This window comes from Somniosus microcephalus, chromosome 2, assembly GCF_052327205.1.
Source record: "Somniosus microcephalus isolate GS21.2 chromosome 2, FLI_Smic_1.0, whole genome shotgun sequence".
NCBI lineage: Eukaryota > Metazoa > Chordata > Chondrichthyes > Squaliformes > Somniosidae > Somniosus > Somniosus microcephalus.
The window spans coordinates 377289881-377303823 of record NC_140988.1 but is presented as its reverse complement, the minus strand read 5'-3'; the positions used below and the strand labels follow the sequence as shown (position 1 = coordinate 377303823).

Genomic DNA, 13943 nt, shown 5'->3' with positions numbered 1-13943 from the left:
AGGTCACTTGGTGCTTGGATAAAAGGAGACTAAATGGGGCAGAGGAGCAAAGGGATCTGGTGGGGCACAGATACACAAATCACTAACAGTAGCGACGCAGGTTAATAAGGCCACAAAGAAAGCTAACCAAGCACTGGGGTTCATCTCTAGATGGGTAGAATTGAAAAGCAGGGAAGTCATGTTAAACTTGTGGCGAACCTTGGTGAGACCACACTTATCAGTACTGTGCACAGTACTGGTCTGGTCTCCAAATTACAGAAAGGACGTTCAGGCCGCCTTGTTCTGGATTTCCCACCTGAGGAAATAGTTTTTCTCTATCTACCCTATCGAATCTTTTCATTTTAAACACCTCAATTAGCTCACCCCTCAATCTTCCATATTCAGGGGAACACAAGCCTAGTTTGTGCAACCTGTCCTCGTAATATAACCCTTTCAGCCCCGGTATCATCCTGGTGAATCTGCGCTGCTCCCCCTCCGAGGCCAATCGATCCTTCCTGAGGTGCGGGGCCCAGGACGGAACGCAGTGTCCAGATGGGGTCTGACCAGAGCTCGGTACAGCTGGAACAGAACTTCCCCCCCTTTGTATTCCAGACCCCGGGAGATAAAGGCCGACATTCCCTTCACATTTCTGATTACTTTTTGTACCCGTGACTAGCTTTTACTGATTTGTGTACCTGGACACCCAAATTCCTTTGCTTCGCCACAGTTCCTAGTCTCTTGCCATTAAAAATAAATTGTGAGGTCATCCACTGTGGACCTAAAAAGGGTACTTTCTAAATAGTGAAAAGCTAAAACCAGTGGAGGTCCACAGAGACTTGGGGATCCAGGTACAGAGATCATTAAACTGTCATGAACAGGTACAGAGAATAATCAAAAAGGCTAATGGAATGCTGGCCTTTATATCGAGAGGACTAGAATACAAGGGGGTAGAAGTTATGCTGCAGCTGTACAAAACCCTGGTTAGACCACACCTGGAGCACTGGGAGCAGTTCTGGGCACCACACCTTAGGAAGGATATACTGGCCTTGGAGGGAGTGCAGCGTAGGTTTACCAGAATGATACCCGGACTTCAAGGGTTAAGTTACGAGGAGATATTACACAAACTAGGATTGTATTCCCTAGAATTTAGAAGATTAAGGGGTGATCTGATTGAAGTTTTCAAGATATTAAGGGGAACAGATAGGGTAGATAGAGAGAAACTATTTCTGCTGGTTGGGGATTCTAGGACTAGGGGACAGAGTCTAAACATTAGAGCCAGACCTTTCAGGAGTGAAATTAGGAAACACTTCTACACACAGAGAGTGGTAGAACTTTGGAACTCTCTTCCGCAAATGGCAATTGATGCTGGGTCAATTGTTAATTTTAAATCGGAGAGTGATAACTTTTTGTTAACCAAAGGTATTAAGGGATATGGGGCAAAGGCGGGTATATGAAGTTAGGTCGCAGATCAGCCATGATCTCATTGAACGGTGGAACAGGCTCGCGGGGCTGAATGGCCTCCTCCTGTTCCTATGTTCCTATATTACGATTTGTCTTTCTTGGATAGAAAGTGGATGGCCTCAAACTTTAAGCAGTTTAATTTTTTTTTTTAACAACAGTGCTTGCTGGAGATACTTTCACTTTAAAACAGAACTCAGGGCATAGTTCAGTGCTGTAATATAAGTGTCAAGCTGATGGTGGGGTGGGGCGGGGGGAGGAGAAGTTGTGCATCTGAAGGATGTCAAGGTATCGAAGTACACAGAGTAGATGGGCAAAAGGGGGTCGTCACCACTAATAAAACAAACATTCTTTATAAGGCAGCACAGAACTCATATAAATAAATAAGCATGCATGCCTGTGTTTGGTATGCATGTATATTGGTCTGTGTACATCTTGCTTGCATATGCATGTCTATAAATTGCATGCGTGTCTAAAGGGATTGTGTCGTCCCTGAGGGGTGCTGTAAAGGCAAGAGTGATGTGTCCATTATTTGGGATCGTGGTGCCTAGGCTACCTCTACAACCAGTGGAATTAGGGGCTCATTAATCAGCCTGTCACTGCCGGGTGGAGATGGAGAGGCAGATGAGCAGGCTCGTCTCCTCGTGACGTGCAGCACTGCACGCTGCAGTCTGCATGACAAGGTTTGCCTTCAATCCCGGGTATTCCACAGAGACGGCCGAGGCTCCAGGCACCGCAACAAAAGCGACCTCGAGGAACACGGAGGCCCCGAGAAACATTTTTACAAAAAAAAAATTCTTATTTTGTTGGTATAAATTATTCTCTCCCTCTCCTCCTCTTTTCGGCTCTTGCTGGGCTACAGTTGCAAGGATCTGGGACCTGGACCAGCCATAGAAATGTACAGCACAGAAGGAGGCCATTCGGCCCATTGTGTCTGTGCTGGCCAACAAAGAGCTATCCAGCCTAATCCCACTTTCCAGCTCTTGGTCCGTAGCCCTGTAGGTTACGGCACTTCAAGTGCACACCCAAGTACTTTTTAAATGCGATGAGGGTTTCTGCCTCGACCACCCCTTCAGGCAGTGAGTTCCAGACCCCCACCACCCTCTGGGTGAAAAAAGTTCTTCCACCAATCACTTTAAATCTATGCCCCTGGTTGTGAGACATGTGAGTGCTGGCAGATTAATTAACCGTGGGTGGGAAGGAGAAGGACCACAGTCGACCGTGATCGAGTCCTCGACATTTTCCGCCACTCTGGAGTGCGATCAGGAACAGGAGCCGATGTAAATCTTTCCCTCCCCAGCCCAGGCACTGCATTTACCAGGTCACGGGGACAGTCCCATCTCCCTTCATAACTCACTGGCTCAGGCAGCCCACAGATTGCTGCTCTGTTAGCTGATGGCAGCTGGGGACTGCGGTGGGAGGTGCCATGGACTTAGAATCACAGAACATTACAGCACAGGAGAAGGCCAGTCGGCCCATCGTGCCTGTGCCAGCTCTTTGAAAGAGCGATCCAATTAGTCCCACTCCCCCCTGCTCTTTCCCCATAGCCCTGCAAGTTTTTCCTTTTCAAGTATTTATCCAATTCCCTTTTGAAAGTTCCTATTGAATCTGCTCCCACCGCCCTTTCAGGCAGCGCATTCCAGATCACAACAACTCGCTGAGAAAAATCTCCTCATCTCCCCTCTGTCTCTTTTGCCAATTTCCTTAAATCTGTGTCCTCTGGTTACCGACCCTCCTGCCAGTGGAAACTGTTTCTCTCTCCATCTACTCTATCAAAACCCCGTAGAGTGTCAGTCGTGGCTCAGTGGGCAGCACTCTCGCCTCTGATGTCAGAAGGTTGTGAGTTCAAGTCCCCCTCCAGGGACTTGAGCACAAAAATCTAGGCTGAAGCTCCCAGTGCAGTGTCGGAGGTGCTGAGGGAGCGCCGCTCTGTTGGAGGTGTCGTCTTTCGGAAGAGACGTTAAACCGAGGCCCCGTCTGCTCGCTCTCTCAGGTGGACGTAAAAGATCCCACGGCCACTATTTCAAAGAGCAGGGGGAGTTCTCCCCGGTGTCCTGGGGCCAATATTTATCCCTCAACCAACATCACTAAAACAGATTATCTGGTCATGATCACTGACATGAATCAGTCATTGATGAAAGAATGACTTATGAAATAATACTGAGCGGCCTACGGGTGGCGCTGTCCAGGGAGAGTATAAATACTCGGGCACGGGCCCAGCTTACGCAGGACATTCTGAACAGGAACTAGTGAAGGACACAACTAGACCTCCATGTTGTAGAACAGTTGATTAAAGCTTTGTTTAACGCTTAGACCTAGTAGTTTTCTTACGTCAATCACGTTGCTGTTTGTGGGAGCTTGCTGTCCGCAAATTGGCTGCCGCGTTTCCTACATTACAACAGTGACTACACTTCAAAAAGCACGTCATTGGCTGCAAAGCGCTTTGGGACGTCCAGTGGTCGTGAAAGGCGCTAAATAAATGCAAGTCTTTCTTTCAAAACATTTTGAAGACCTCTACTAAATCTCCCCTCAACCTTCTCTGCTCGAAGGAGCTCAGGTGAGGGCGGGGCCAGGCTGGGCTGTGACCTGCCCACCCCATTCAAGCTGCCAGCCAACGCTACTCACTGGTCGAACTTCCCACATGAAGGATGGTCAGGCGGGTCAGAGGGCCCATGCCGCCTCATTGGTTGCTTTTCGGTGGGGAGAGTGAGGATGGGAAAGAAAAAAGGAACCACACAGGATACGTGATTCTGCACAATAATAAGGGCCTTTTTCTTTGTGTGTGGGTCACACAGAGCTCACGGTTAAAACGCGCAGATTAACAGGTTCAAAAGTGTCACCTACCCAGACACTGATCTGTTACTGTTCGTGTAAGTGGATCAGATCAACACTTCATTATTCAAGAGGCCAGCCAGCCTAAATCTCCTTAAGCACTTCTAAACTACCCTACTACTATTGTAAATATAATCCTGCATTTTCCAAAAAATAAATCGTTGGTTGTCGTACAGCAACACTTGTACACGTTTCTCTCTGACAAACTTAGCCCCTGCCCGCCCCACTGCCGCCGCCACTCCCCGCTCCAAATCTTTCACAGTTGTGACATTATGAAAGCTCTAAATGTAGATCAGTGAAAGAAGAAAGAATTTGCATTCATATAGCGCCTGACATGAATCTTGTCAGTCATGTGGAAATGTCGTATGAAGTAATACTGGGCGGCCTGCTGGTGGCGCTGTCCAGAGAGAGTATAAATACTCGGGCATGGGCCCAGCTTGCCCAGGACATTCTTTAACAGGAACTAGTGAAGGACACAACTCGATATCCATGTTGTGAAACAGTTGATTAAAGCTTTGTTTAATACTCAGACCAAGTGCCTCGTAGTTTTCTTATGTCAGCGCCTTTCACGACCTCAGGACGTCCCAAAGCGCTTTACAGTCAATGAAGTACTTTTGAAGTGTAGTCACTGTTGTAATGCAGGAAACGCGGCAGCCAGTTTGCACACAGCAAGCTCCCACAAACAGCAATGAAACAATGACCAAATAGTTTGTTTTTTAGTGGTGTTGGTTGAGGAAAGAAGAAAGACTTGCATTTATATAGCACCTTTCACGACTTCAGGACGTCCCAAATAGGGACAAATATTGGCCTGGGACACCAGCGAGAACTCCCCTGCTCTTCTGGGATCTTTTACATCCACCTGAGCAGGCAGACAGGGACTCGGTTTAACGTCTCATCGGCAAGACGGCACCTCCGACAGTGCAGCACTCCCTCAGCACTGCACTATCAGCCTAGCTTATGAACTTAGGTCTCTGGAGATGGATTTGAATCCACTACCTTCTGAATCCCCGAGGCGAGAGTGCTACCACTGAGCCACGGATGACACAAGCAACTAACTGTGCCGAGTTAGCTCAGTTCTGCTGGGTCGGCAGCAGTGGCACAAGTCTTGGCCTTACCGTTGCAGGACTGCAAAGGGATATAAATGTCAGGCAAGTTCCTTCCCAGTCCTGATCAGTATCCTGTTTAAAAACCACATTTGTGGGCGTCGCTGGCAAGGCCGGCATTTACTGCCCTTCTCTAGTTGTCCTCGAGAAGGTGGTGATGGGCCTCCTTCTTGAGCCGCTGCAGTCCGCACGGTGAAGGTACTCCCACAGTGCTGTTAGGGAGGGAGTCCCAGGATTTTGACCCAGCGACGATGAAGGAACGGCGATATATTTCCAAGTCAGGATGGTGTGTGACTTGGGAGGGGAACTTGGAGGTGATGGTGCTGCCATGACTTCATTCAGTGACTTGCTCTCTAGATGTCGGGCAAGGATAGGAGCAGGGCCCTGCAGAGTAAAAGCATGAAGGGATTTCACAGGAGTAGATAGGGAGCCACTCTTCCCTCTAGTAAAGGAATCCAAAACAAGGGGAATGGAATTTTATAATTCAAGCTAAGCCGGTCAGAAACGGATCGAGGAAAAACTCCTTCACACAAAGTGTTACACCATAGATGCAAAGTCATCTATGCCCTAGTAAAACTGAAGTCAATGGGAATCAGGGGGAAAACGCTCCACTGGCTGGAGTCATACCTAGCATAAAGGAAGATGGTTGTGGTGATTGGAGGTCAATCATCACAGCCCCAGGACATCACTGCAGGAGTTCCTCAGGGCAGTGTCCTAGGTCCAAACATCTTCAGCTGCTTCATCAATGACCTTCCCTCCAACATAAGGTCAAAAATGGGGCTGTTCGCTGATGACTGTACAGTGTTCAGCGCCATTCACAACTCCTCAGATAATGAAGCAGTCCATGCCCGCATGCAACAAGACCTGGAGGACATTCAGGCTTGGGCTGATAAGTGGCAGGTAACATTCGCGCCACAGAAGTGCCAGGCAATGACTATCTCCAACAAGCGAGAGTCTAACCACCTCCCCTTGACATTCAACGCCATTACCATCGCCAAATCCCCCACCATCAACATCCTGGGGGTCACCATTGACCAGAAACTTAACTGGACCAGCCACATAAATACTGTGGCAACAAGAGCAGGTCAGAGGCTGGGTATTCTGCAGCGAGTGTCTCACCTCCTGACTCCCCAAACCCTTTCCACCATCTACAAGGCACAAATAAGGAGTGTGATGGAATACTCTCCACTTGCCTGGATGAGTGCAACTCCAACAACACTCAAGAAGCTTGACACCATCCAGGACAAAGCAGCCCGTTTGATTGGCACCCCATCCACCACCTTAAACATTCACTCCCTCCACCACCGGCGTACCGTGGCTGCAGTGTGTACCATCTACAAGATGCACTGCAGCAACTCACCAAGGCTTCTTCGGCAGCACCTCCCAAACCCGCGACTTCTTCCACCTAGAAGGACAAGGGCAGCAGGCGCATGGGAACACCTCCACCTCCAAGTTCCCCTCCAAGTCACACACCATCCTGACTTGGAAGTATATCGCCAATCCTTCATCGTCGCTGGGTCAAAATCCTGAAACTCCCTCCCTAACAGCACTGTGGGAGCACCTTCACCTCACGGACTGCAGCGGTTCAAGAAGGCGGCTCACCACCACCTTCTCAAGGGCAACTAGGGATGGGCAATAAATGCTGGCTTTGCCAGCGACGCCCAGTTCCTATAAGCAAATTTAAAAAAATTAAGGTGTTTAAAAGGGAGCTACATATTTACTTGGGAAGTAAGGATATTAAGGGATGTGGAGAAAAGGCAGGGGATTGATTGAGATTTCAAGGACGGAAATGCCGCGGCTAATAAAAACGGTCATGCAGGCTGAACGGCCTACTCTCGTGTCCTCGGTTGAATAACTTGCGAATGTTCACCATAGCAAGCAGCCCATCAACGGGTGCTGTCTAGCTATACACTCGGGCGAGCGATGGGAAGGACACCTGGTGGCCGTGATGCCCCTGCCCAGGGAAAGGCCGCTGCCTTCAGGAGAGGGAGGTGAGGCAGTTGGAGGAAAAGAAACAACACGGGAGAAAGCAACCAATGGACAGGAAATTGGGGACAGTCAAGAGGTTAGGGTCTGGGAGCATTTGTAGGCACAAGTACACAAATCTTTCAAGGTGGCAGGACAAGTTGAGAAGGCTGTTAAAAAAGCATATGGAATCCTTGGCTTTATTAATATAGGCATAGAGTACAAAAGCAAGGAAATTGTGCTAAACCTTTATAAAATACTTTAAGGAGGATGTCAAGGCCTTGGAGAGGAGATTCACCAGAATGGTACCAGGGATGAGGGACTTCAGTTATGTGGAGAGACTGGAGAAGCTGGGATTGTTCCCCTTAGAACAGAGAAGGTTAAGGGGAGAATTACTAGAGGTGTGCAAAATCATGAGGGGTTTTGATAGAGTACATAAGGAGAAACTGTTTCCAGTGGCAGGAGGGTCGGTAACCGGAGGACACAGATTTAAGGCGATTGGCAAAAGTACCAGAGGGGGAGATGAGGAGAAATATTTTAGGCAGCGAGTGGTTATGATCTGGAATGCGCTGCCTGGAAGCAGATTCAGTGGCACCATTCAAAAAGGAATTGGATGTATACTTGAAGGGGACAAAGTTGCCAGGCTATGGAGAAAGAGCAGGGCTGCGGAACTAATGGGATAGCTCTTTCAAAGAGCTGAACGGCCTCCTTCTGCGCTGTATGATTCTAAGGATGTGTGTGCTTTTGCGCGGAGCACTTCCTCCGCCAAACTGCGGGCACTTTAAACCCAGTGCTCGGTCGTCTGATTAAAAAGCTACTCCAGGAGCCTCGTGAGTGCATCCCTCATTACTAAAGGCCGGCAGACAAACACTTCGACAGGAAGGTCTGAAAACTCGAGATAAGTTACGACTGTGCTCGATTCGATATTCCAAAAACAAAATATATGTAAATAAAAAAAAAAAACAGCAGTTAAACCCGTGAAAAGGGATTAGACACAGACCGCGGCGCTAATGAGTGAGTGCGATGCCGCCCCCTGCCCCCCCTCCGTGCCACCCGCGAAGTAAAACAGAGTGAAGTAATGGGTTCAGGACATCAGTCAGTGGCGACTGCTACATTCACAGTTCCTGACAAACCCCCATCTATCTTCGAACTGAAAAGATGACAGGACAAGGGTCCCCTTTTTATTTTCGTGGCACGCCCACTGCTGTCCCAGGAGATTGCTGGATTGAGTTGCTCTTTTCAGTCGCAAGCACAGCAAAGTTATAGAAAAGAAAAAAATTGTATAGGTACCTGCTGTAATGACGTCACTGGTGGTAAGAGAGCCTTATAGGTGGGGCAAGGCTGGCTGCAAGTCATCTTTATAGTGCAGCACTCTATCACCAAGCTTGGAAAGAATGGTCGGCAGTGGTCGTGACAGAATGCTAATTCTTCTCCCTTCCTTTGATTCGCTCTCCGGACATTATCTCTCTTAACAAAAAGTCTGCCAAGCAGGTGGTCCCTGCACCACTGCTCCCTGTATACCAAACACCTGCTTAGTGTCGACCCTCCCAGAGAGTCGCTCCAGTGCCTCACTGTGGAGCTGCTGAGCTAAGGGCCGCCACAATGGCTCTTCCGTGCTCGGAGATGGGGGGGTGGAGGGGGGGGGGGGGTTAGATCTGGCTGGTCAGGCCTCAGGCTTTACTCGAAGGCCCGAAAGTCAACAAATAAAGAAAACGAACATCAACAGCGGGCAAGGCCCCGGCGAGGAGTCGGCTAGCGGTGGGGGGTTGGGGGACGGGACGAGCGTCAATCGCATCCTGCAGGCACTGCGGTCTTCAGTCACACATTTAAAACAAAGGCTTACTTGTCTCAAGTCGATGAAGGCCAACTGCAGCGTGTCCCCTTGGAACCCAGGCACCGGTCCGGATCTGGCAAAGTCTGTGGGAAAGAAAAGAGGATAAAAACATCTCTAAACAACCATGGACAGGGAGATTGGCAGACGGATGACAGCACAGACAGTGAGGCCAAGCTAGAGGAGGACCATTCTTCTAAGGAATCATGTCTTCCTCCCCTACACCTCTTTGTTCACCCGTCAAAAATTCTGTCATCAAACCACCATTAATTCCCAGCCTTGACAGCTAGGAACTGTACTAATCGACCTAAAATTTATTCCCATGGGCTGTTTTAGCTTCATAGTTTTTCTTTTCCCTTCTTTCTCGAACGAACAAACAGCTTGCGAATGGTTTCTCAACACAATAAAATCTACAGCTGGTGAAATCCTTTCACTTGTGTTGAACTGATTTGATTTTCTGTCCTGCATGGCCCACACTGTGGGATCTTTTAAATTACACGCCTGTCACCTGATTTTATTAATGTTAATAAGAGAACATTAAAAGCTCTGATCTCCCCCTCGCACCCCCCTGTTTACAACTTGTTTTAAGATGAAAATTTAAACAGGAAGCAAACTGCTCGATATCGTTAACGTTATTAGCGAGCTTTCAGGAAAATATTAGCGTGTCTGACGGTAAAGGAGGAGATCGGTGCTGTGACTTGCAGCGAGCAAACGAAAGTGAGAAGGATGAAGCAGAAAGAAAGGGAAGTCGGGAGAAAGAAACTGGGATCGAGAGAGAGAAACACAGGGACAGGCACAGGCAGAAAGACAAGAGAGGGGAGAGAGCCCGAGGCATTAGAGAGTCGCGGGGGATAGAGGGGCAAGAGCGTGACGAGGAGGGGAGGCGCAGGTGAGAAAGTGCGGGAGGGAGAGACGGGAAACACAGCGCGATGGGGCGAGAGAGCACGCGGCGAGAGAGAGAAATAAGAGAGGGAGAGACGCCGTTCGACCCAGAGACAGAGAAGGGGAGACCGGCAACAGACGGAGAGCTGACAGACTCAGATGAAGAGACGAAAAAGGGAGGAATAGGAGACAAGAGACAGAGAGAGACGAGCGAGAGCGATGCGGAGACATCTTCCTCTCTATTAATCGGACCGGAGAAAAAACAGACTTTTGTTGCAACCAATAGACTTTTGAGCTTGACATCATCTAAGGATAAGGGGTAAGCCATTTAGGACAGAGATGAGGAGGAATTTCCTCACCCAGAGAGTGGTGAACCTGTGGAACTCTCTACCACAGAAGGCAGTTGAGGCCAGTTCATTAAATATATTCAAGAAGGAGTTGGATATATTTCTTAAGGCTAAAGGGATCAAGGGATATGGGGAGAAAGCAGGGACCGGGTACTGAGTTTGGATGATCAGCCATGATCTCATTGAATGGCGGAGCAGGCTCGAGGGGCCAAATGGCCTACTCCTGCTCCTATCTTCTATGTTTCTATGTGCTGTTTAGTCATTAAAACCCTACATTAGAAGGGAATTTTAAACCTGTGATTTTCTGTCTACCTGGGACCCCACGAGCCACATACTTTCAAAGCCAAAATGAAACTAAATTTTATATATATATCTTCGTATCAGTACATTTATTTAACATTTGGAACAATATGTTCGGCGGTCTTCTTTTCCAAAGCAAGTCTATGCTGCTTTAGAATTGCAGAGGCTGTACCTAACCGCACTCGCACTCTCTCAGCCTCCAATAAAACTGATTAAAAGACACTGCAGGGTCTTCTTCACTCTGCCTGTAGGAAGCTAAATACAACGTCGCCATACCAATGGTCAAAAACCATAAGTGCTTGGATCATATCCCTCTGCCCGTGGTTTTGAAGGCACGGTTAACCCTCCGTTCAGCTGGCGGACACAGTAACATGCCTTACTCAAGCCTGCTCCGCCATTCAATAAGATCATGGCTGATCTTCGACCTCAACTCCCTTTTCCTGCCCTACCCCATATCCCTTGATTCCCCTAGAGTCCAAAAATCTATCGATCTCAGCCCTGAATATTCTCAACTACTGAGCATCCACTGCCCTTTGAGGCAGAGAATTCTCTGGGGGGCGGGGGGGGGGTTCCTGAATTTTGACCCAGCGACAATGAAGGAACAGGAGGGTTTCTCTGCTGATGGGTTCCTGCAAATCTCATCTGCGGGCGGAGTCTTCTTTGGCATGGCAGCTTGAAAAGCAACATTAAATGTCAACGTCCAATTTGGTCATCCATTCTGTGTCATCTGGTGAACTGGAGTGAATAGAAGCTGTGCCTCCAGGCAGTGATCTTAGCGTGCAATGGTTCCATGGCTTGGATAGCCCCTGCGCAGCTGATTAAGGGCGATTGTTTTGTTCCACTGAGCAGTTTTGGCTCAACCTAACCATGCATGAGCTTAGTAAGGTAATGTTTAGGGCGTTACTGCGTCCACTGTTGGAAACAGTTCTTTGATGAGACGAACGGGTTTTATCCCCTTCTGTGCTTTACCTTCTCATCTGTGGCTCAGTGGGTAGCACCTTCGCCTGAGTCAGAAGGTTGTGGGTTCAAATCCCACGCCAGAGACTTGATACTTCAGTGCAGTACTGAAGGAGAGCTGCACTGTCGGAGGTGCCGTCTTTTGGATGAGGCGTTAAACCGAGGCTCCGTCTACCCTCTCAGGTGGATGTAAAAGATCCCACGGCACTATTACGAAGAGGGGCAATATTTATCTCTGAACCAACATCACTAAAAATAGATTCTCTGGTCATTATCATTGCTGTTTGTGGGGCCTTGCTGTGTGCAACTTGGCTGCCGCGTTTTCTTGCATTACAACAGTGACTACACTTCAAAAGCACTTCATTGGCTGTAAAGCGTTTTAGGACGTCCTGAAGTCGTGAAAGGCGCTATAGAAATGCAAGTCTTTCTTTCTTTCTTCCTTGACGGACAGTGCCAGTAGTCAGGCTGGTAACCGATGAATAGGAATGGAGCTGAACCCTCGGTATTGCAAACTCATTTATTGGAAAGATCCCCTCATCAAAATGAATTCTGTCCCGGGTGAGATAGCTCAAAATATTAAGCAGATAGTGGGCCCCTCTCTCCAATCAGAGCAACTGGTTTCTGATCTGCACTATACAGTGGGAGGTAAGTAGACAATGCAGGCTAGAACCACAGTACAGGACTGAGGGAGTGCTACATTGTCAGGGTTGCCATCTTTTGGTTAATTGAGGCTCTGTCTACCTGCTCAGCGGGACATTAAAGATCCCATGGCATTATTCGAGGGGAAACAGGGAGCTTCCCTCCTGGTGTCCTGGCCAATACTCCTCCCTTAGCAAACAGAACTGGGGGCTGTAAATATAAGACAGTCACCAATAAATCTAATAGGGAATGCAGGAGAAACTTCTTTACCCAGAGAACGGTGAGAATGTGGAACTCGCTACCACAGGGAGTGGTTGAGGCAAATAGTATAGATGCATTTAAGGGGAAGCTCGATCAACACATGAGGGAGAAGGGAATAGAAGGATAGGGTGAGATGAAGAAGGTTGGGAGGTGGCTCGTGTGGAGCATAAACACCGGCATGGACCAGTTGGGTCGAATGGCCTGTTTCTGGGCTGTAAATACAAAGTACAGTATTGTGAAAACAGTATTGAAGGTGCTGTGTGTTGGACGAGATACGATACCAGACTCTGCCTGTTCAGGCGGATGTAAAAGATCCTACGGGAATAAAGTAGTGCAGGGTTTCCTGCTGGTGTCCTGGCCAGGATTTCTTCTCCAAGCCAACACCACCAGGAGGTAATGATGAGTTTATACAAAATCGTAATAAGACCTCAGTTAGAGTGCTGCGTGCAGTATTGGGCTCCACGCCCAATACGGAGGATATTGAGGCTTTAGAGAGGGTAGAAACTCGGATGCTGCCTGACATGAGGAAATACAATAAGAAAGAAAGATTTGAAAAATTGGGGCTTTTTTGTTAGAAGAACGCTAAATACTGGGGCCCACTGCCTCCTACCGTAGTCCAGTCCCGCCAGGAATTAGCTCCCCTCCCTCCACCACCCCCAGGCCTTAACCTGCCAGCCAATTTGCCTGTCACCCACCCACAACCAGCAAGCTGTGCCGGAGCTGCTTGGTGCCTGCTGTTTCAGGCAGAAGTCGGAAATTCCCCACCCACCAAGCCCGCCACAAGATTAGAGTGGGAAGGAGAATGAAGGAAAAAGGAAATTCAAGGGATGTGGGAAGAGGGCGGGTGACTGTAACTAGTACTATTTGCTCGTGTTGGGCCAAACGGCTTGGTTCCGTGATGTAACTTCTATATGTTTCTACATATCCAAAACAGAGTGAGGAGGCAGGGACCTGGCTGCAAAGTGATAGCTGGGGCAGTGTGGCTTGGTCCTCAATTAGTGTCAGCTGTGGCTCAGTGGGTAGCATCCTTGCCTCTGAGTCAGAAGGTTGTGGGTTCAAGTCCCACTCCAGACACTCAAGCACAAAAATCTAGGCTGACACTCCCAGTGCAGTACTGAGGGAGCGCTGCACTGTCAGAGGTGCCATCTTTCAGATGAGACGTTAAACCGAGGCCCCATCTGCTCTCTCAGGTGGATGTAAAAGATCCCACGGCACTATTTATCACATCATTATCACATTGCTGTTTGTGGGAGCTTGCTGTGTGCAAATTGGCTGCCGTGTTTCTTATGTTACAACAGAGACTACACTTCAAAAAGTACTTGACTGGCTTAAAGTGCTTTGGAACGTCCGGTGGTCGTGAAAGGTGCTGTAGAAATGCAAGTCTTTCTT

The 13943-nt window shown here is 48.5% G+C and overlaps 1 protein-coding gene across 2 annotated transcripts in view; it reads right to left on the bottom strand.

The window, feature by feature from the left end:
• The window catches only part of LOC147123782 (exocyst complex component 6B-like), an 860046-nt gene that overhangs the window by 149325 nt on the left and 696778 nt on the right, over positions 1-13943 (bottom strand). For both annotated transcript variants that reach the window (XM_085975948.1, XM_085975954.1), the window contains one exon: positions 9181-9254. In XM_085975948.1, coding sequence (XP_085832074.1) covers positions 9181-9254 — 74 coding nt within the window. The remainder of the gene's footprint in view (positions 1-9180; positions 9255-13943) is intronic.